At 48.2% G+C, this 25,166-nt stretch overlaps 1 protein-coding gene across 1 annotated transcript in view; it reads right to left on the bottom strand.

Moving 5' to 3' along the window:
* Positions 1-25,166, bottom strand: part of LOC134345897 (disintegrin and metalloproteinase domain-containing protein 33-like) — a 118,400-nt gene that overhangs the window by 85,564 nt on the left and 7,670 nt on the right. The window contains exons 4-10 of the mRNA XM_063047241.1: positions 21,018-21,096; positions 20,413-20,489; positions 18,171-18,345; positions 13,379-13,444; positions 10,891-10,962; positions 10,000-10,166; positions 7,818-7,902 (exon numbers count right to left, since the gene is read on the bottom strand). Of these exons, the coding sequence (XP_062903311.1) occupies positions 7,818-7,902; positions 10,000-10,166; positions 10,891-10,962; positions 13,379-13,444; positions 18,171-18,345; positions 20,413-20,489; positions 21,018-21,096 (721 nt within the window). The remainder of the gene's footprint in view (positions 1-7,817; positions 7,903-9,999; positions 10,167-10,890; positions 10,963-13,378; positions 13,445-18,170; positions 18,346-20,412; positions 20,490-21,017; positions 21,097-25,166) is intronic.

The following is a 25,166-nucleotide window of genomic DNA, read 5'->3' on the forward strand; positions in this document are numbered from 1 at the left end:
ATCTCCTCTCAATCTTCTTCGTTCTGAGCAATGAAGTGCTTATAACTCAGGTCTTTCAGACCCAGCAACACCCCTGTGAGTGTTTCTCTGTACTCTTTCAACCTTGTTTACATCTTTCCCGTAGGTAGGTGACCAAAACTGCACACAATTCTCCAAATTAGGCCTCCCCAATGTCTTACACAACTTCATTCCATCCCTTCTCCTGTACTCAATACTTTGATTTATGAAGGCCAATGTGCCAAAAGCTTTCTTTACGACTGTACCTACCTGTGACACCACTTTCTACGAACTTTGGATCTGTATTCCCAGATCCCTTTACTCTACAGCACCCCTCAGTGCCCTACCGTTCACTGTGTAAGCCCTACTCTGGCTGGTCCTACCAAAATGCAACACCATAAGACCACAAGATATAGGAGAAGAATCAGGCCATTTGGCCCATCAAGTCTGTGTCACTGTTTCATCATGTCTGATCCATTTTTCCTCTCAGCTCCCGTCTCCTGCCACCCCCCACCATCCCCTTTATCCCTTCATATCGAGACTAACCAAGAATTGATTAACCTCTGCCTTAAATATGCATAAAGGCTTAGCCTCCTGCAGCTGCCAGTGGCAATGGTTTCCACAGATTCACCACTCTCTGGCTAAAGAAATTCCTCCTCATTTCCCTTCCAAAAGGACACCCCTCTTTTCTGAGGCTGTGTTCTCTGGTCTTACACTCTCCCACCACAGGAATCATCTTCTCCGCATCCACTCTATCGAGGCCTTTCACCATTCGATAGGTTTCAATGAGGTCACCCCTCATTCTTCTGAATTCCAGTGAATGCAGGCCCAGAGCCATCAAACTCTCTTCATACAACAAGACGTTCAATCCCAAAATCATTTTTGTGGACCTCCTTTGAACCCTCTCTGGTTTCAACACATCCTTTCTAAGAAAAGGGGCCCAAAACTGCTTGCAATACTCCAAGTGAGGCCTCTCTAGTGCTTTATAAAGTCTCAACATTACATCCTTGCTTTTATTTTCTAGTCCTCTTGAAATGAATGCTAAATTCACACTTGCCTTCCTCACCACAAACTCAACCTTCAAATCAACATTTAAGGGATCCTGCATAACGACTCAAATCCCTTTGTGCCTCAATCTTTTTTTTTTCTCTCCACTTAGAAAATAGTCAACCCTTTCATTTCTTGTACCAAAGTGCATGACCATACACTTCCTGACACTGTATTCCATCTGCCAGTTCTTCACCCACTCTCCTCATCCAAGTCCTCCTGTAGCCTCTCTACTCCCTCAAAGTCACCACCAATCTTCATATTGTCTGCAATCTTTGTAACAAAGCCATTAATTCCATCACCCAAATCTTTGACATATAACATAAAAAGAATTGGTCCCCACAAAGACTCCTGTGGAACATCACTTATCACTGGCAGCCAGCTGGAAAAGTCTCTCTTTATTCCAAATTTTTGCCTCCTGCCAATCAGTCACTGCTTTATCCATGATTGCACTTGTCTGCATTAAATTCCATCTGCCATTTTTCCAGCTGGTCCAGATCCCACTGCCAGGCTCTGACAGTCTCCCTCTCTGTATACTACACCCCCAGTCTGGGTGTCATCCATAAATTTGTGATCCAGTTAACCACATTATCATCCAGGTTATCGATATAGATGACAAACAACAATGAACCCCGCACGCCACTGTCATTCCACCGGTCAGAGAGGCAACCATCTGCTACCACTCTCTGGCCTCCCACAAAGCCAATGTCTAATCCAATTTACTACTCTGTAAGATTGGTTATACATGACCTTCCACACATGAAGCCATGGTGGCTATCCTTAATCAGTCTACGTCTATCCAAATACTGATATATCAGGTCCATTAGAATATCTACCAATAATTTTTCCACTAAAGATGTAAGGCTCACTGGCCTATAATTGCTTGGTTTATTTGAAGAACTTTTTTTAAACAGTGCAAGAACATTGGCCATCCTCCAATCCTCTGCAATTTCTGCACTTGCCTCCCCTAGGGTCTGAGGCAACACCTTGTCAGGCTCTGGGGGTTTATCCACCCTGATTTGCCTCAAGGTAGCAAACCCCTCCTCCTCTGTAATCTGTATCGGCTTCGTGAAATTGAAGCCATCTTGCCTCATTTCTATGGACTGTGTCTGTCTCCTGAGTAAATAAAGATGCAAAGAATTCATTTAAGAACTTCCCCATCTCTTTTGGTCCACGCATGGATTACCATTCTGATCTTCCAGAGGATCCGTTTTGTCCCTTACAATCTTTTTGCTCTTAATATATCTGTAGAATTCCTTAGGATTCTCTTTCACCTTGCTGCCAGGGCAACTTCATGCCTTCTTTTAGCCCTCCTGATTTATTTCTCCAATGTTCTCCAGGATTTCTTGTACTCCATAAGCACCCCATTTGTTCCTACCTGCCTATACCTGCTGGGCACTTCCTTTTCTCTCTTAACCAGCGTCTCAGGATCTCTTGAAAACCAAGGTTCTCTGTACCTCTTATCTTAATCTTGTAGTCTGACAGGCACATACAAGCTCTGCACTCTCAAATTTTCACTTTAGAACGTCTCCCACTTACCAAGTACAACTTTGCCAGCAAACAGCCTGTCCCAATCCATAAGACCATAAGATATAGGAACAGAAGTGGGCCATTCGGCCCATCAAATCTGCTCCGCCATTCATTCATGGGCTGATCCAGTCATCCCCACTCCCCTGCTTTCTCCCCATACCCTTTGATGCCCTGGCTAATCAAGAACCTATCTCTCTCTGCCTTAAATGCACCCAATGACTTGGCCTCCACAGCTGCTCGTGGCAACAATTTCCACAGATTTACCAGCCTCTAACTAAAGTAATTTCTCTGCATCTCAGTTGTAAAAGAACATCCTTCAATCCTAAAGTCAGGCCCTCTTGTCCTGGACTCCCCTATCATGGGAAACAACTTTGTCATATCTAATCTGTTCAGGCCTTTTAACATTTGGAATGTTTCTCTGAGATCTCCCCTCATTCTCCTGAACTACAGGGAATACAGCCCAAGAGCTGCCATACGTTCTTCAAACAGTAACCCTTTCATTCCTGGAATCATTCTCATGAATCTTCTCTGAACCCTCTCCAATGTCAGTATATCCTTTCTAAAATAAGGAGCCCAAAACCGCACACGATACTCCAAGTGTGGTCTCATGAGTGCTTTATAGAGCCTCAACGTCACATCCCGGCTCTTATATTCTATACCTCTAGAAATGAGTGCCAACATTGCATTTGCCTTCTTCATAACTAATTCAACCTGGAGGTTAACCTTTAGGGTATCCTGCACAAGGACTCCCAAGTACCTTTGCATCTCTGCATTTTGAATTCTCTGTCCATCTAAATAATAGTCTGCCTGTTTATTTCTTCCACCAAAGTGCATGACCATACACTTTCCAACATTGTGTTTCATTTGCCACTTCTTTGCCCATTTCCCTAAACTATCCAAGTCTCTCTGCAGGCTCTCTGTTTCCCCAACACTACCCGCTCCTCCACCTATCTTTATATCATCGGCAAATTTAGCCTCAAATCCATTAATCCGATATTCCAAATTATTAACATACATCGTAAAAAGCAGTGGTCCCAACACCGACCCCTGTGGAACTCCACTGGTAACCAGCAGCTAGAGAGAATAGGATCCCTTTATTCCCACTCTCTGATTTCTGCCAATCAGCCAATGCTCCACCCATGCTAGTAACTTCCCTGTAATTCCATGGGCTCTTATCTTGCTAAGCAGCCTCATGTGTGGCACCTTGTCAAAGGCCTTCTGAAAATCCAAGTACACCACATCCACTGCATCTCCTTTGTCTACCCTGCTTGTAATTTCCTCAAAGAATTGCAGTAGGTTAGTCAGGCAGGGTTTTCCTTTCAGGAAACCATGCTGGCTTTGGCCTATCTTGTCATACGCCTCCAGGTACTCCATAATCTCATCCCTAACAATCGATTCCAACAACTTTCAGACACTGATGTCAGGCTAACAGGTCTATAGTTTCCTTTCTGCTGCCTCCCACCCTTCTTAAATAGCGGAATGACATTTGCAATTTTCCAGTCATTTGGTACATAGAAACATAGAAAACCTACAGCACAATACAGGCCCTTCGGCCCACAAAGCTGTGCCGAACATGTCCCTACCTTAGAACTACCATAGCCCTCTATTTTTCGAAGCTCCATGTATCCATCCAGGAGTCTCTTAAGAGACCCTACCATTTCCGTCTCTACCGCTGCCGGCAGCCCATTCCATGCACTCACTGCTCTCTGTCTAAAAAACTTACCCCTGTACCTACTTTCAAGCACCTTAAACCTGTGCCCTCTTGTGTTAGCCATTTCAGCCCTGGTAAAAAGCCTCTGACTATCCACACGATCAATGCCTCTCATCATCTTATACACCTCTATCAGGTCACCTCTCATCCTCCGTCGCTCCAAGGAGAAAAGGCCGAGTTCACTCAACCCATTCTCATAAGGCATATTCCCCAATCCAGGCAACATCCTTGCAAATCTCCTCTGCATGCTTTCTATGCGACCAGAACTGAGCACAGTACCATGCCAGAATTTATCGATTCTTGAAAGATCATTGCTAATGCCTCCGCAATCTCTCCAGCTACTTCCTTCAGAACCCAAGGGTGCATTCCATCAGGTCCAGGAGATTTATCCACCCTCAGACCATTAAGCTTCCTGAGCACCTTCTCAGTTGTAATTTTCACTGCATATACTTCACTTCCCGGACACTCCTGAATGTCCGGTATACTGCAGACATCTTCCACTGTGAAGAGTGATGCAGAATACGCATTCAGTTCCTCTGCCATCTCTGCATCTCTCATTACAATATCTCCTACGTTATTTTCTATTAGTCCTATATATACCTTCAACTCTCTTTTACCCTTTATATACTTAAAAAAGCTTTGTATCTTTGATATTAGTCACCAGCTTCCTATCATAATTCGTCTTTTCCTTTCTAATGACCTTCTTAGTTTCCTACTGCAAGTTTTTAAAAGCTTCCCAATCCTGTATCTTCCCATTAGGTTTGGCTTCCTTGTATGCCCTCTCTTTTGCTTTTACTTTGGCTCTGACTTCACGGTTGTGTCCTTCTTCCCTTTGAAAATTTCTTCTTATCTGGAATATATCAGTCTTGCACTTTCCTCATTTTTCACAGAAACTCCAGCCATTGCTGCTCTGCTGTCCTTCCTGCTCGTGTCTCTTTCCCGTCAACTTTGCCATTGTAATTTCCTTTAATCTAGGGGTCCCCAACCTTTTTTGCACTGCGGACCGTCCAACCGGGGGGGCGGGTGTTCAAGTAGGGTTAAACTCACCTCAACAGGTCTTTTACAGTTAGGGTTGCCAACTTTCTCACTCCCAAATATGGGACAAAAGTAGCAGTCAAATCCCGGGACACTTTACCCCAGGAAAGACTACCATGACCCATGAAGCCTTGCGCAGGCACCTGTGTGCGCGTGCGTGATGTGCGAATTGTGCGCATGCCCGTATGTGCCGATTTTCCCCCCCCCCGCCAAATCGGTTTTGCCTTCATCTAATGTTATTTTAGGTTTTATGTGTTATTTTGGTAGGTTATTTTTTGGGTCTGGGAACGCTCAAAAATTTTTCCCATATAAACTAATGGTAATTGCTTCTTCGCTTTATGCCATTTTGGAACCAGAGGTTTCATAGGAATGCTCTACCTTAGCGGGGGAAATACGGGACAAACCAACTTAGCCCAATATACGGGGTGCCCTGGCAAATACGGGACATTTGGCAACCCTATGTTCAAGTTCAACAGAGGGCGTGACAGGGAATGAGGAAAGGTGCAGCTGACTCGTATCATTTCCTCACGGCCCGGTAGCACATGCTTTGCGGCCCGGTGGTTGGGGACCACTGCTTTATTCCACTGACAAACTGACATATTGGAATTTAGTTTCTCCTCCTCAAATTTCAAAGTGAACTCGATCATATTGTGATCAGTGTTCCCGAAGGGAAAGTGATCATAATCCACAATTTCCTCATCCACACTTGCCAGATCATTTCAGATACCATCGAAATCGCCCTTTCTCCAATTTAGAAACTCAATCTGCAGACCAGACCAATCTTTTTCCATATTGTGGTCATTGGATGCAAAATGCTCCCCTACACAATCTCTGGCACCTGTGCATCTCGTTCCCTAAAAGCAGACCGAGCATTGCACACTCTCCTTGGGACTTCTACATATTGACAAGGAAACTTTCTTGAACACATTTGACAAACACTATCCCACCTAGTCCTTTTAAAGTGGAGGACTCCCAGTCAATATGTCAAAAGTTATAGATAGATAACTATAGAGAGAAAGATACAGTGCACTCCGCTCCCCTAGAAGTTTTCATGTTTTATTGTTTTACAACTTTGAATTACAGTGGGTTGAATTTAGCTTTTTTGACACTGATCAACAAAAAACTCTTGTGTCAAATTGAAAACAAATTTCTAAAAATTGGTCTAAATTTATCCCAATTAATAAACACAAAATAACTTACTGTATAATTACTCACCCCTTCAAGTCAGTGTTTAGTAGATGCACCTTTGACAGAAATTACAGCCTAGAGTCTGTGTGGATAGGTCTTTGCACATCTGGACACTGCAAATTTTCCCCATTCTCTTTAGAAAATTGCTTAAACTCTGTCAGATTGCATGGGGATTAAGTGAACAGCCCTTTTCAAGTTCAGCCACAAATTCTCAATTGAATTAACTTCTGGACTCTGACTTGGCCACTCCAGGACTACTTTGTTTTTAAACCATTCCTCTGTAGCTTTAGGGATGGTATGTTTCTGATGATGTGCGGTGCTTGGCTTCATCAAACATAGTGTTTCGTCTGATGGCCAAAAAGCTCAATTTTGGTTTCAGCTGACTTCAGAGTCTCCCACATGCCTTCTGGCCAACTCTAGTCAAGATTTCATGTGAGTTTTTTTTTCAACAGTGGCTTTCTCTTTGCCACTCTCCCATAAAGCTGCGATTGGTGAAGCACCCGGGCAACAGTTGTGGTATGTGCAGTCTCTCCCATCTCAGCCACTGAAGCTTGTAACTCCTCCAGAGTTGTCATAGGTCTCTTGGTGGCCTCCCTCACTCGTCCCACTCTTGCACGGTCGCTCAGCTTTTGAGGACGGCCTGCTCCTGGCAGATTTACAGCTGTGCCATACTCTTTCCATTTCTTGATGATTGACTTAACTGTCCAAGGGACATTCTTGTATCCATCTCCTGACTTGTGCTTTTCAATTAGCTTTTCATGGAGTTGCTTGGACTGTTCTTTTGCCTTCATGGTGTAGTTTTTGCCAGGATACTGACTCACCAGCAGCTGGGCCTTCCAGATACGGGTGTATTTTTACTACATTAAATTGAAACACCTTGACTGCACACAGTGATCTCCATTTACCTAATTATGTGCCTTCTGAAACCAATTGGCTGCATCAGTGACGATTTGGTGTGTCATATTAAAGGGGGTGAATACTTATGCAATCAACTATTTTGTGTTTTATATCTGTAATTAATTTAGATCACTTTGTAGATCTGTTTACACTTTGACATGAGTCTTTTTCTGTTGTCAAAAAAGCCCCAGTAAATGCACTGTGATTCAATGTTATAAAACAGTAAGACATGGAAACTTCCAAGGTGGGGTGTATACTTTTTATAGGCACTGTATTTAGATAGGTAGGTAGATAGATAGAAAGAGAGACCCCATCCACCCTGCCCCCCCCCACTCACTCTTTCCAGTCCTCATGCTCCCTCGTTCCCCACCACCAGTCAATGCACAGCCTTGCAGGAAGATTGCAGGCTCACCATGCTGACGCCTCCCGAGGTATCCAGCGAGCACATCCCCTCCAGTGGCGCCATCCCGATGGTCGTTCCCCGGAACGTCACACCTCTGCAGCAGGGAAGAGGGTAAAAAGAGCTCAGCTCACAAAGACACACACACACAGACAGACAGACACACATACATAAACATACACACTCACATTCACATACACATGGGAACACACACACATTCACACACACTCATGCACACAAACTCACACAAACATACACACTCACACAGACTCACACAAACCTACATATACACACACTAACACATTCACACTCCGTGAGACACACAGAAGCACACACACACACACACACCCATACACCCAGACATATACAAAACACTCAGAGACACATGCACTCTCTCACACACATCCTCATACACAAACACACACTGACACACACATGCACACACACACACACACACACACACACGCACTCACACACACAGATACACACAGATACTCACATACACACATACATAGCCACATTCACCAAACATGCACAAACACACTCACAAAAAACACACACACAATCACACACACAGACACTCAAACAAGTACACACACAGACAAATGCACACACACTCATAGACACACATACACAATCAAAGTCATACACGTGCACAGACACACATACACAGGCTCACACATTCATATAAACACACACTGAAACCCACACACAAACACACAGGCACACATAGACACACACACTCACAAAACACACACAGACTCACACACACTGGCACACAAACTCACACAATGACTACACACATAATCACACAAATGCACACACAATCACACACACACACACACTCACAAAACAAACACATACCAGAAACACACACACACACACACACACTCATACACGCACACAGTCACACACAAACATACTCACACACATACACAGATGCACACACTATCACACAAGCACACACACTCTCATAAACCAACTCACATACACTATCATGCAAACACACATACACACACTCACAAACTTGCACAAAGATTCACACTCACACAGATACACCGATACATGCACACTCACACAAACACCCAGACACTCATACATACAAACTCACACAGATTCACACATTCATACATACACACACACACAAATACACATACAAATTCACACAAACATACATATGCACACACACTAACACACTCACACTCAGAGAGAGACACACAGAAACACACACACACACAGATAGACACAAAACCCTCAGAGACATGTACACTCTCTCACATGTACCCTCACACACACACACACACAATCACACACTCACACACACAGATACAGACACACACACTCACAGACACACACATTCACACAAACACACACACACACACACACACACACACTCACAGACACACATACACAGGCTCACACATTCACACAAATACCTACACACACTCACACAATCACACATAGAGACACACTCACACAAACACACAGACTCACACACACCCACTCACACACACAATCATACAAACACACACACTAACACACAAACAGGCACACACACTTACACAAGCACGCACACACACAAACGCACACACACTCACACATACATACTCACACAAAAACACTCACAGACAGATAATCACAGACACGCACAGAGACACACAGACATACAGAGACGTATGGACACACTCAGAGAGACACACACTCACATCAACACAAACATACACACCCATAGATATACACAAACAGAGAGAGAGAGAGACTCACACAAACACACAGGCCATCACAGGGGAATGGGTTTCCCTCGCACTCATATACACACACACATCACACAAACACACATAGACATATAATAACTCACAGAAGCACCCACACACACACTTACATAAACACACACTCATACAAGCACGAACTCACACACTCACATAAACACACATATACTTACTCACAAACGCACCCACACAAACACAGACACTCACATAAACACATGCACACAGACACATACAGATACACAGACATACTCAGAGAGACACACACACAGACTCACACAAACATAAGCACACACCCACAGATACACAAAAACACAGACACATACATATACACACACACACGCACACACGGGTAGATATGCAGAGAAAGCCCATAGCCCCTCCTACACACACTCCTGCAGAAATCTCCCCCCCCCCCCACCACTTACGTGATGAGCTGGGCGTTGTCGTGTTGCATCCGCGCCCAAAGCTGCCGTCTCCACTTCAGGAAGGCGGAGAGCACCGCGTTGGGGTCTGTGCTGACGGCGATCTGGTCCCTGTGGGTCCACACTTCCAGCCCGATCAGTGCGATCCGAATATTCAGACTTCTGTAAAACTGCCGGGAAAGGCGGGACATGCAAAGTTCAAAATTCAAAGTTAGTTTATTATCAAAGTACGTATATATCACCATGTACAATCCTGAGATTCAGTGACATTCACACACTGTGGAACTGACTGAGGAAACTGCCCTGTGAAGGCCGCTCAGCCTGTCTAGCTGACACTATCCCTCCATGCACACCGTAACTCCCACCCATGGTCACGTGCTATAACGAGAGTTTGGACAAACTTGGGTGATTTCCCCAGGAGCGTTGGAGGCTGATAGAGGGTGAAAAATTATGATAGAGTAGACAGACAGTAACTTTTCCCCAGGGTTGAAATGTTGAATACCAGACCGTGCGATTAAGGTGAGAAGGGGTAATTTCGAAGGAGATGCAAGGGGCAGATCGTGGTGCGTGCCTGGAATGTGCTTCTTGGGGTCATGGTAGACACGGATAAGATGAAGGTGTTCAAGGGGCTCTTAGACAGACATATGAATGAGAGGAAAATGGAAAGGGTGTAGACACAAGGGATTAGTTTGTTTGGGCCTCATGCCCAACTAAGTTATGAATTAGTTCAGCCAGACAATGTGGGCCAAAGGGCTGTTTCTGTTCGGTGCTCTGACAATAACATCAGCTTTCCCAGAAGCAGTGGAAGGTTCTGGAAACCACAAACTTTCACTACAGCATGTACGATAGTGGACCCTCTCTGGGCCAGGAAGTAGGGACAGAGGTAGCTCGTACCTTATCCACATAATTTGCAATCTCCAGGATTCTGTCCTTGGTTTTCCCGAGGTCGCGGTTCTGGCTCTGGAACTGGGGTGGCAAGAAGTCAGACTGCAGCAAATGGGGCAGGACATGCACACCGTAACTCCCACCCAGTAACCTAACTCACCCAGTATCCCCCCTCATTCAGTAACCCCCATCACCCGGTAACCCCCTCACCCAGTAACCCCCTCACCTCGTAACCTAACTCACCTAGTAACTAACCTCTCCCAGTTACACCCACTCAGTAACCCCTCACCTCGTAACCTAACTCACCCAGTAACTACCTCTCTCTCAATAACAACACCTTCACCCAGTAACCCCCCATGCAGTAACCCCCCACCAAGTAACCACCTCACACAGAAACTGTTCCTTACCCAGTGACCCCCTCACCCAGTGACCCCCCCTCACCCAGTGACCCCCTCACCCAGTGACCCCGTTACTCAGTGACCCCCCTCACCCAGTGACCCCCCTCACCCAGTGACCCCCTCACCCAGTTACCCCCCCTCACTCAGTGACCCCCCTCACCCAGTGACCCCCCCCTCACTCAGTGACCCCCCTCACCCAGTGACCCCCCTCACTCAGTGACCCCCCCTCACTCAGTGACCCCCCTCACCCAGTGACCATCAACAGGGTGAGTATCAGTGCATTAGGGATGCAGAATCAAAAAAGGTAGCAAATACAGTACTCAAAGTGTTATATCTCAATGAACAGAGTATAAGAAATAAGGTGGATGATCTTGTTGCACTTTTACAGATTGTCGGGTATGATGTTGTGACCATCACTGAATCGTGGCTGAAGGATGGTTGTAGTTGGGAGCTGAATGTCCAAGGTTACACATTGTACCAGAGGGATAGGAAGGTGGGCAGAGGGGGTGGTGTGGCTCTGCTGGTAAAGAATGGCATCAAATCAGTAGAAAGATGTGACAGAGGACCAGAACATGTTGAATCCTTGTGGGTTGAGTTAAGAAACTTGCAAGAGTAAAAGGACCCTGACAGCAGTTATATACAGGCCTCCCAACAATGGCTGGGAGGTGGACCACAGATTATAACAGGAAATAGAAAAGGCGAGTCAAACGGGCAATGTTATGGTGGGTCACGGGAAATTTTAACATGCAGGTCCATTGGGAAAATCACGTTGGAAATAGATCTTAAGAGAATGAATTTGTTTGATGCCTACGAGGTGGCTTTTTAGAGCAGTTTGTCACTGAGTCTATGAGGAGATCAGCTATACTGGATTGTGTGTTATGTAACAAATGGGCAAGAGAGTGGCAAATGAAATACGATGTTGGTCAGGCACTTTAGTAGCAGAAATAAATGTGCAGACTAGGGAAATCCAAAAATGGGAGGTACAAAGGGACTTGAGAGGTCTTGTGCAGAACACTCTAAAGGGTAGCTTGCAGGTGAAGTCGGCGGCAGGAAGGCAAATGCAATGTTAGCAGTCATTTCCAGAGGTCTCGAATACAAGAGCAAGGATGTGATGTTGAGGCTTTGTCAGACACTGGTGAGGCCTCACCTTGAGTATTGTGAACAGTTTTGGGCCCCTCATCTTAGAAAAGATGTGCTGGCATTGAGAGGGTTCAGAGGAGGTTCACAAGGATGATTCCGGGAATGAAAGGGTTATCATGTGAGGAATGTTTGATAGCTCTGAGTCTGTACTCGCTTGAATTTAAAAGGATAAGGGGGGATCTCATTGAAACCTTTCGAATGTTGAAAGGCCTAGACAGAGTAGACGTGGAAAGGATGTTTCCCATGGTGAGAGAGTCCAGGACAAGAGGGCACAGCCTCAGGATAGAGGAGTGTCCATTTAAAACAGATGTGGAGAAATTTTTTAGCGAGAGGGTGGTGAATTTGTGGAATTTATTACCACAAGAACTGTGGAGGCCAGGTGGTTGGGTGTATTTGAGGCAGAGATTGATAGGTTTTTGATTGGACATGGCATCAAAGGTTACGGGGAGAAGGCCAGTCAGTGTGGTTGAGGAGGAGAAAAAAGGATCAGCCATGATTGAACGGCGGAGCAGACTCAATGGGCCAAATGACCTAATACTACTCCTGTCTTATGGTAACCTCTCACCCTACCCCTCACCACACCAGTAATCCCCCTCCCTGTCCCCTCACCCTGCCAGTAATCCCCCTCCATCCCGTTCCCTCACCCTGCCAGTAATCACTCGCCATCTCCTGATCCCGCTAGTAATCCCCCTCCCTGTCCCCTGACCCCTCACACCGTCAGTAATCCCCCTCCTTGTCCTCTCACCATGCCAGTAAACCCCCCCATCCCCTGTTCCCTCACCATGCCAGTAATCGCTCTCCCTGTCTCCTGATCCCACTAGTAATCCCCCTCCCTGTCCCGACCCCTCACTCAGCCAGTAATCCTCACACCGTCAGCAATCCCCCTCCCTGACCCCTCACCCAGCCAGTAATCCCCCCTCCCTGACCCCTCACCCCTCACCCAGCCAGCAACCTCTGACCTCGGCATGGTCGGCTACAATATAGATTTCCATGAATTTCTCTGTGTCCCAGGAATCGCGCCGGACCTGTGGGAGAGGAGACGGGAGGAGAGGGAGTGTCTCGTGGGTTAACACTGAATTCCTGAGGGACTGTTCTCCTGCCCTGCGAGGGGCCGGTCAGCCCGGTGTTGTGGGTTAACGGAAGATCTGGGCCCCATGCAATTCAACTGCAGCCCCCACCCCCAAAACATCAGCAGGAGAGAGGCCACTCGGCCCATCGAGCCTGGACCCCATGGCAGTCCCATGTTGACAGAATGCTGGCAGCAGGAGGTGGTGGTCAGGCCCCCCAGACCTGCCCCACCATTCGACGGGGTGATGGTGAGTCTTCACAAGGCCTCGTTTGCACCAGGCCCCACACCCCTCCACCTTAAACACTTCCAATGTGTGTCTCTCACCGATGGTCGGGGCACAAAGTTCCACAGATTCTATAGTGCCTGACAGAAGAAATATCTATGTCCTTCGGCTTTACACGAACCAGTCCTCATTATGTCGTTATGATCCCTACCCCTGACTCTCCCAACATCTGAGCTGCCAAGCCGAACTCATGGTCTGAGATGTGTGATTAGTGTCACCCCCCCCACTTCATAGTCATAGTCATACTTTATTGATCCCAGGGGAAATTGGTTTTCGTTGTAGTTGCACCATAAATAATTAAATAGTAATAGAACCATAAATAATTAAATAGTAATATGTAAATTATGCCAGGAAATAAGTCCAGGACCAGCCTATTGGCTCAGGGTGTCTGACCCTCCAAGGGAGGAGTTGTAAAGTTTGATGGCCACAGGCAGGAGTGACTTCCTATGATGCTCTATGTTGCATCTCGGTGGAATGAGTCTCTGGCTGAATGTACTCCTGTGCCCACCCAGTACATTATGTAGTGGATGGGAGACATTGTCCAAGATGGCATGCAACTTAGACAGTATCCTCTTTTCAGACACCACCCGTCAGAGAGCTCCAGCATGCCCAAACTATTCAGTCTGTCCTGATCACACAACCCACAGATCCCAGGATCAGCCTGGTTAATCTCCTCTCAGCTCCCTCTAGCATTGCTCTGCCGTTGTTAGGTAAGAAAAGCAGAGATGTGCACAGAACCCCAGAGTGGCCTCACCAGCTCCCTGTGCAGCAGGAACAAAACCTCCTGCTGTTGAACTGCAGCTCAGTTGCGGTGAAGATCAAAGTGTCATTTCCTGTCATACCCATTCAGAACACAAAACTCAAAACAATACCGCAGAGCAATAGATTCTATGGCCCACAATGTCACGAGCCTGTTGTCACGAGCAGCGGTGGAGGCCAAGTCATTGGGAATATTTAAGGCAGAGATAGATATGTTCTTGATTAGCCAGGGCATCAAAGGGTATGGGGTGAAAGCAGGGGAGTGGGGATGACTGGAAGAATTGGATCAGCCCATGATTGAATGGTGGAGCAGACTCGATGGGCCAAATGGCCTACTTCTGCTCTTATAGCTTATGGTTTTATGGTCTGTGCTGAACAAAATGCCAAATTAAAGTATATCCCTTCTCACTGCAAATGTCCACATCCCCCATTCCCTACTGTTCATGTGGCTGTCAAATAGCTTCCAATACCACCATCAAACCAGATTCCAACAGCACCATCAAACCAGCTTCCAACACCACCATCAAACCAGCTTCCAACACCACCATCAAACCAGATTCCAACACCACCATCAAACCAGCTCCCAACACCACTATCAAATCAGCTTCCAACACCACTATCAAATCAGCTTCCAACACCACTGTCAAACAGCTTCCAACACCACCATCAAACCAGCTTCCAACACCACCATCAAACCAGCTTCCAATACCACCATCAAACCAGCTTCCAACACCACCATCAAACCAGATTCCAACACCACCATCAAACCAGCTCCCAACACCACTATCAAATCAGCTTCCAACACCACTGTCAAACAGCTTCCAACACCACCATCAAACCAGATTCCAACACCACCATCAAACCAGATTCCAACACCACCATCAAACCAGCTCCCAACACCACTATCAAATCAGCTTCCAACACCACTGTCAAACAGCTTCCAACACCACCATCAAACCAGCTTCCAACACCACCATCAAACCAGCTTCCAATACCACCATTAAACCAGCTCCCAACACCACTGTCAAACAGCTTCCAACACCACCATCAAACCAGCTTCCAACACCACCATCAAACCAGCTTCCAACACCACCATCAAACCAGCTTCCAACACCACCATTAAACCAGCTCCCAACACCACTGTCAAATCAGTTTCCAACACCACCATCAAACCAGATTCCAAAACTCCTATCAAACCAGCTCCCAACACCACTGTCAAATCAGTTTCTAACACCACTATCAAACCAGTTTCGAACACCACTATCAAACTAGTTTTTTTAGATTTAGATTATGAGGACATGCAGTCCCCTTTTATTGTCATTTAGTAATGCATGCATTAAGAAATGATACAATGTTTTTTCCAGAATGATATCACGAAAACACATGACAAACCAACTTAAAAACTAACAAAAACCACATAATTATAACATATAGTTACAACAGTGCAAAACAATACTGTAATTTGATAAGAACAGACCATGGCACAGTAAAAGTCTCAAAGTCTCTCGGAAGTTCCATCATCTCACGCAGACGGTAAACCTCCAGCGCCGCCAACTTGCCGATGTAGCATCCCGGAACCATCCGACCACAGTCCGACTCCGAGCCTCCGACCAGCTCTCCGACACTGAGCACCGAGCACCATCTCTGCCGAGCGCTTCGACCCCGGGCCTGGCAACAGGCAACAGGCAAAGCCGAGGATTTGGGGCCTTCCCCTCCGGAGATTCTCAATCGCACAGTAGCAGCGGCAGTGAAGCGGGCATTTCAGAATTTTCTCCAGATGTTCCTCCGCGCTTCTCACGGCTGTCTCCATCAAATCCGGGATGTGCACAGCATCCTACTTCACAAATACGATATTCATTCGGAACGGCCGCGCGTGCTGCGTTGCGCCGCCATCTTCTCCTCCCTCCCAACACCACTATCAAACCAGCATCCAACACCACCATCAAACCAGCTTCCAACACCACTATCAAACCAGTTTCCAACAGCACTATCAAACCAGTTTCCAACACCACTATCAAACCAGTTTCCAACAGCACCATCAAACCAGTTTCCAACACCACCATCAAACCAGTTTCCAACACCACCATCAAACCAGTTTCCAACACCACCATCAAACCAGTTTCCAACACCACCATCAAACCAGCTTCCAACACCACCATCAAACCAGTTTCCAACACCACCGTCAAACCAGTTTCCAACACCACCATCAAACCAGTTTCCAACACCACTATCAAACCAGTTTCCAACACCACCATCAAACCAGCATCCAACACCACCATCAAACCAGCTTCCAACACCACTATCAAATCAGTTTCCAACAGCACACCGAACAACTTGTTCTGGGTACTCACCACACATGGTGTTAAAAACCTACACTGTTGGATGTTCAGAATCCCTCTGAAGGGCCTGTACTATTCGGCACAATTCTATGTCCTAGATCACTATAAAAGGACTATACTGTATGGCACTCTTCAATGTTCTAGATCTCTGTGAAGGGCCTGTACTTCTCAGTACAGCTCTGTTCCAGATTCTATGTGCTGCCTGTAATGATCAGCACTGTTCTAAGTTCCAAATCAATCTGAATGGCCTGTGATGTTTGGCACTGTTCTATGTTCTAGATCACTATGAATGGACTGTACTGTTTGGCACTGTTCTGCGTCCTAGATCTCTATGAAAGGCCTATAGTATTTAGCACTGTTGTATGTTTTAGACCTGTATGAATAGTCTGTTCCGCACAATTCTATGTTCCAAATCTCTATGAGTGGTCTGTACTGTTCAGCACTTTTCTATGCTGTAGATCTTATGAAAGGCCCGTAATGATCAGCACTGTTCTATATTCTAGATCAATCTGAAACACCTGTAATATTTGGCTCTGTTCTATGTTCTAGATCTCTACAAAGGGCCTTTACGTTTTGGCATTGTTCTATGTTCTAGATCCCTATAGAGGGCATTTCACTTTCAATACTGTTCTATGTTCTAGATGTCTTTGAATGGACTCTATCATTCATCACTGTTCTATGTTCTAGATCTGCATGAAGTGCCTGTTCTATTCTGCACAGTTCCATGTTCCAGATCTCTATAAAAAGCTTGTACTATTTGGCAAGATTCTATGTTCTAGATCTTTAGGAATAGTCAGGGGTTTGGCTGAGCAGAGGCAGACAGGGGCTGGTAGGAGTAAATTGGTCAGCAGGGAATTGGGGTCAAGGTTCAGCGGGTTGGCGGATTGAGGATTGGTGGGGGGGTGTCAGAAATAATAGGAAGTTGGGGTCAAGGTGACTGCAGGGCCAGGGTCTCTCAGGGACTCTGGGTTCCAAGGAACCAACGTGCGTTCAGGTTCTGGGCTGTGGGATAGGGTCATGGGGTCCTGTCAGGGACGGGCTCCGACAGGGTCGTGGTCAATGGTCTAGAGAATAGCTGAGAAGTCCATCACAGATCAGGGGCCCAGGGGTGGTCAAGGATTCTTGGTCAGTGCTCTACTGGGGCCACCTGTTGTGGTTAGAAGAAGGGGGTCAGGGGTCAGTCCAGGGAGGTGGATGGAGGTGGGAGGGCGGGGTGTACATAGGGGAAACTGCGGGCAGTGCGACAGAGTGGGAAGCTAGGCTCCGAGGGTCAGGTAGGGTAAGATGGCAGTGAACCTCACCCTGTGGAAGTGCTGCACCAGGCGTCCCATCAAGTCCCTGTCTGTCCACCGGTCGTCGCCCCGTCCACACCGGCCGTGGCCAACAGTCAGGCTCCCCATCCGGGTCACCCGATGCAGATTCTCTCCGATTGGTTGTAGGTAATAACCATTAGTGGTATCCATGGCAACAACCCCACTGTGGAGTACGACAACAACAACAGTTACCCTAGAACTGACAAGGTTTATTGATCACCTCCACCAGCAGCTGGAGGGGATTCCAAAATCAGAGAACATAGGTTACATTGAAGGGCAACAGGTTTTAAAAGAGGTACCTGAGAGGCAACTGTTTCCACCCAGACGGCAGTGGGAATGTGGAACGAGATGCCACAGGGTGTGGGTACAATCACAAATGTTACAACACATTTCTACAAGTCCATGCTGACCCCCCGAGACACCCCCCACCGACTGCCACCCCGCCCAGTTATCACCCCCACCGACTGCCACCCCTACAGTTATCACACCCACTGACTGACCCCCAGAGACACCCCCACAGTTATCACCCCCACCGACTGACCCTCCCCACAGTTATCACACCCACTGACTGACCCCCAGAGACACTCCCCACTGACACCCCCATAGTTATCACCCCCACCGACTGCCACCCCCAAAGTTATCACCCCCCAATAACTGACTCCCCCCACAGTTATCACACCCCATCGACTGTCACCCCCCACAGTTATCACCCCCAATGACTGACTCCCCCCAGTTATCACACCCCAACTGTCACCCCCCACAGTTATCACCCTCACCGACTGCCACCCCCCCAGTTATCACCCACACCGACTGACCCCCAGAGACACTCCCCACCGACTGACACCCCCCACAGTTATCACCCCCACCAATTGCCACCCCAGAGACACACCCCACGGACTGACACCCCCCACAGTTATCACCCCCACCGACTGCCACCCCCAGAGTTATCACCCCCCAATAACTGACTCCCCCCACAGTTATCACACCCCGACTGTCACCCCCCACAGTTATCACCTCCACCGACTGCCACCCCCAGAGTTATCACCCCCAATGACTGACTCCCCCCAGAGTTATCACACCCCACCAACTGTCACCCCCCACAGTTATCACCCTCACCGACTGCCACCCCCCCAGTTATCACCCACACTGACTGACCCCCAGAGACACTCCCCACCGACTGACACCCCCCACAGTTATCACCCCCACCGACCGACACCCCAGAGACACACCCCACGGACTGACACCCCCCACAGTTATCACCCCCACTGACCGACCCCCCCAGTTATCACCCCCACCGACACCCACACCGACTGACACCCCCCACAGTTATCACCCCCACCGACTGACTCTCCCCACAGTTATCACCCCCACCGACTGACTCCTCCCACAGTTATCACCCCCACCAACCGACCCCCAGAGACACCCCCACCAACTGACTCCCCCCACAGTTATCACCCCCACTGACCGACTCCCCCCACAGTTATCACCCCCACCGACTGACCCCCAGAGACATTCCCCACTGACTGACTCCCCCCACAGTTATCAGCGCCACTGAATGACACCCCCCACAGTTATCACTCCCACCGACCGACACCCCAGAGACACACCCCACGGACTGACACCCCCCACAGTTATCACTCCCACCAATGTCTCCCAGAGACACCCTCACCGACTGACTCCCCCAGACAGCTCCCACAGTCACAACCAACACCCCCACTGATTGTCTCCCACTGTCACCCCTACAGTCACCACTTGCACCCACCCACTGACTGACAACCAGACACCTCCACAATCACCAGCAGCCGCTCACTGACTGACTCCCACTGACACCCCCAGTCACTACGCACACTCAGCAACTGTCTCCCACCGACACCCACCCACCGACTCCAATTGTCACCCCTAGCCTTTCCTTAACTTCCCAACAACCCACTCTGACACTCACACTCACCCTGACAGAGAAGCACACACCCCCTAATTCCCACTCTCACCCCCACACTCACACCTCACACCCTCACCCTGAGAACCACACACCCCAATTGCCCCTGACACCCCCACACTCACACCTCACACCCACTCACCCTCACATACACCTGACTCCCTACAATACCAATCACCCTCTGACTCCCCTCGATCGATAATCGCAGATACACCCCTCACACCCAACCACCCCCCACCCATCCGGCACTCTCCCTGCCAGCCCCACACTGCCCTCCCCGCTGCGGCTTCTCACCGGACACCGTAGCGCAGGCTGAGGGCAAGCCAGGAGTGCCGATGGCTACGGACACGTCCATGGTACAGGCAGTGGTCCTGCAGGGACAAGACAGACATCATCACCTCGCACCCCTGAGCGACCCACACACTCACAGCAGCACCGCACGGTGACCCAATCGGCACCCTGGGGGGCCAAGATCTTCACCTTTGGTGCCCCCGGGTGATCCATCCCTCAGGCCGGATGATAAACCGTCACACCTGAGGGACCCGCTCCGCACCCGTGGGTGATCCAACCCTCAATGTGACCCAGCCTGTACCCACACCCCTGGGATAACCCACACCTCACTGACATCTCCCAGCCCCAGGATAACCTACACCCCTCCCATTCCCCAGAGGCACGTGACATCTCCCCTCCCATTCACCCCACCCCGATGACCTCGCCTTCCCATCGAATAAACCCCTGGGGTGTCCCAGACCCCGATGACCTCTCCCTTCCCACTCCCCCGACACACACGACCTTTACCCATCCTCCCCCACCACCAAGAACGATCCTCACCCACTCCACCCACACACGGGCTGAGCCATACCCACATCACCAACCCACTGAGGCTCCCATTCCCTCACCGTGTGGTTTGGACTGATGGTCACGCGACTGCCATCCAGATGATAGTGTGTCTCCGTGTAACCGTGTGTGAGCAGCCTCCTGGAATCACAACAGGAAGTCAGGCACAGATTTATTCAGGGGTAGGGATGGGGCTGGGGCAGCTGACAGAGTCTCATTCAGGGACAGGAAGGAGTAGACATACTAAGGATCTGAATAATGGTTCTCCGGCTCTGACTGGTAGATTGAGCAATGGAGGCCTGACAACGCTGGCTTAGTGATAACTGTTGGAGTTCCCTCCTTCAGCTACATAATGAAGTCTAGAGTTCTTCCTACCGTTACACACTGAGGTCTGGAGTTCCTACCGCCACCCAACTCAGTCATACACCCACCCCTATCCTACTCACCCTTTCCCTGTCTCATTGGAACATACCTATGCAGAACGCCATGCAAATAACTCCTGAACATTTGCCATATTTTTTCCACACATTTCCCTGAGAACATCTGTTTCCAATTTATGCTTCCAAGTTCCTGCCTGATAGCCTCATATTTCCCCTTATTCCAGTTAAACACTTTCCTAACTTGTCTGTTCCTATCCCTCTCCAATGCTATGGTAAAGGAGATGGAATTGTGATCACTATCTCCAAAATTCTCTCCCACTGAGAGATCTGACACCTGACCAGGTTCATTTCCTAATACCAAATCAAGTACAGCCTCTCCTCTTGTAGGCTTATCTACATATTGTGTCAAGAAACCTTCCTGAACACACCTAACAAACTCCAACACATCTAAACCCCTTGCTCTAAGGAGATGCCAATCAATATTTGGGAAATTAAAATCTCCCACCGTGACAACCCTGTTATTATTACACCTTTCCAGAATCTGTCCCCCTATCTGCTCCTCGATGTCCCTGTTACTACTGGGTGATCTATAAAAAACATTTAGTAGAGTAACTGACCCCTTCTTGTTTCCAACTTCCACCCACAGAGTCTCAGTAGACAACCCCTCCATGACTTTCTCCTTTTCTACAGCCGTGACACTATCTCTGATCAACAGTGCCTCGCCCCCACCTCTTTTGCCTCCCTCCCTGTCCTTTCTGAAACATCTAAAGCCTGGCACTTGAAGTAACCATTCCTGCCCCTGAGCCATCTGAGTCTCTGTAATGGCCACAACATCATATCTCCAAGTACTAATCCACACTCTCTCATCTGCTTTGTTCATGAAGCTTCTTGTATTAAAATAGACACATCTCAAACCATCAGTCTAAGCACATCCCTTGTCTATCACCTGCCTATCCTCCCTCACACACTGTCTCCAAGCTTTCTCTATTTGTGAGCCAACTGCCCCTTCCTCCACCTCTTCAGTTCCCACCAGCCCCAGCAATTCTAGTTTAAACTCTCCCCAATGGCCTTAGCAAACCTCCGAAGGATTTGATAAGGTGCCACATATGGGGCTGCTTAACAAGATAAAATCCCATGGCATTACAGGAAAGATACTGGCATGGATAGAGGAATGGCTGACTAGAAGGAGGCAGTGAGTGGGAATAAAGGGGGCTTTTTCTGCTTGGCTGCCAGTAAGTAGTGGTGTTGCACAGGGGTCAGTAATTAGGGACCGCTAATTTTCACATTGTTTGTCAGTGATTTGTATAATGGAATTGATAGCTTTGTGGCAAAGTTTCCAGATGATAGGAAGGTAGGTGGGGGGGGTAGGTAGTGCTGAGGAAGCAATGTAATTGCAGCAGGAATTAAAACAAAGCCCAGGCTGTGGCTGTCTGACCAGGGCACAAGACCAGGGTGTGGGTGTCTGAAAGAGTCTGGGTGTTTGACCAGGACTGACATGGACACAGGCCCTGGGTGTCTGACCAGGCACAAACCCAGAGTATAGGTGTCTGACCAGGACACGGGCCCAGGCTGTGGGTGTCTGACATCTAGCCAGAGCTGACTGCACACGGCTTCCAGCTGAGAGTCACTCTGTCGTGTTTCAGTTCCTTGAACTGGTGGTTTCAACCACAAAGCTGTGCGATTAAAGCACTTTTACCACCAGTGAAAGAGTGTGCAGCCGTACAGAACAGTCTGCAGGCCAGGAGCTGAGAGCAGGGAGCAGCGAGGAGGGGGATGGGGAGTGGGTACTGCAAAGCCGGGTCTCTGGTAGGAGAGGGCATGCCTGCTGGTCATTAACAACTCCTAGCATCCAGCACACACGATCAGCAAGGACTCTGATGTACAGGGTGACCAACCAGACACATGGAACAAAGGAGAGGAGGTCTCTCAAATGGAAGGACAGTTACTCCCAGAGGGAGATATGCAACTAGAGAGAGGTGAAAGCCAAGATCTCACAGCATTGAAGAACTCTGAGAACCCTCTGCACCAAAGGCTTGGTGCACAGAGATTCCTACTGGTCAGCGGTGGCAGTGCAGAGTGATTCCTGATGGTCAGTAGTGACAGAGCAGTGGGATTCCTGCTGGTCAGTGGAATTGGTGCAGAGCGATTCCTGCTGGTGTGTAGTCAAGTTAAGTCAAGTTTATTGTCATTTCCACCATAAGCTGCTAGCACAGTACACAGTAGAAATGAAACAATGTTCCTCCAGGACCCTGGTGCTACATGAAACAACACAAAACTACACTAGACTATGTGAGACAGCACAAGGCTACACCAGACTACGTAAAACAACATAAAAACTGCACTAGACTACAGACCTGCACAGGAGTGCACAAAACAGTGCAGGGCAGTACAATAATTAATAAACAAGACAATAGGCACAGTTGAGGACAAGTTACAATATAATAATACATTATGTAGATGTCAGTCCAGGCTCTGGGTATTGAGGAATCTGATGGCTTGGGGGAAGAAACTGTTACATAGTCTGGTCGTGAGAGCCCGAATGCTTTGGTGCCTTTTGCCAGATGGCAGGAGGGAGAAGAGTTTGTATGAGGGGTGCATGGGGTCCTTCACGATGCTGTTTGCTTTACGGATGCAGCGTGTGGTGTAAATGTCTGTAATGATGGGAAGAGAGACTCCGATGATCTTCTCAGCTGACCTCACTATCCGCTGTAGGGTCTTGCGATCCGAGATGGTGCAATTCCCAAACCAGGCAGTGATGCAGCTGCTCAGGATGCTCTCAATACAACCTCTGTACAATGTAGGCAGTGCAGTGGGATTCCTGCTGGTCAGTGAGGACAGTGCAGAGGATTCCTGCTGATCAGTGGGGCAGTGTAATGGGATTCCTGGTGGTTAGTGGAATTGGTACAGAGCGATTCCTGCTGGTCAGTGGGGACAGAGCAGTATGATTCCTGCTGGTCTGTGAGGACAGTGCCATGGGAATCCTGTTGGTCAGTGAGGTCAGTGGATAGAGATTCCTGCTGGTCAGTGGGGACAGTGCTGTGGGATTCCTGCTGGTCATGGGGGAAGTGCAGCAAAATTCCTGCTGGTCAGTGGGGCAGTGCAGTGGGATTCCAGCTGGTTAGTGCGGACAGAGCAGTGTGATACCTGCTGGTCAGTGGGGACAGGAACAGAGGGATTCCTGCTGGTCGGTGGTGACAGTGCAGAGGGATTCCTGCTGGTCAATGGGGACAGGAACAGTGGGATTCCTGCTGGTCAGCGGTGACAGTGCAGCAGGATTCCTGCTGGCCAGTGGGTCATTGGAAAGGAATTCCTGCTGGTCAGTGGGGATAGTGTAATGGAATTCCTGGTAGTCAGTGGAACTGGTGCAGAGAGATTCCTGCTGGTTAGTAGGGATAATGCAGTGGGATTCCAGCTGGGCATTATATAGTGCAGTGGGATACCTGTTGGTCGGTGTGGACAGTGTAATGGGATTCCTGCTGGTCAGTAGTGACAGTGCAGTGCGATTTCAGCAGGTCAGTGGGATTGGTGCAGAGGATTCCTGCTGGTCGGTGGGTCAGTGCAGTGGGATTCCTGCTGGTTGGTGGGATTGATGCAGAGCAATATCTGCTGCTGAGCAGGGACAGTGCAATGGGTTTTCTGCTGGTGAGTAGGGACAGTGCAGTGGGATTTAGAAAAACATTGAAACATAGAAAACCTACAGCACAATACAGGCCCTTCGGCCCCCCAAAGCTGTGCCGAACATATACTTACTTTAGAAAATACCTAGAGATACCAATAACCCTCTATTTTTCTAAGCTCCATGTACCTGTCCAGGAGTCTCTTAAAAGACCC

Source organism: Mobula hypostoma, chromosome 4 (assembly GCF_963921235.1).
Source record: "Mobula hypostoma chromosome 4, sMobHyp1.1, whole genome shotgun sequence".
NCBI lineage: Eukaryota > Metazoa > Chordata > Chondrichthyes > Myliobatiformes > Myliobatidae > Mobula > Mobula hypostoma.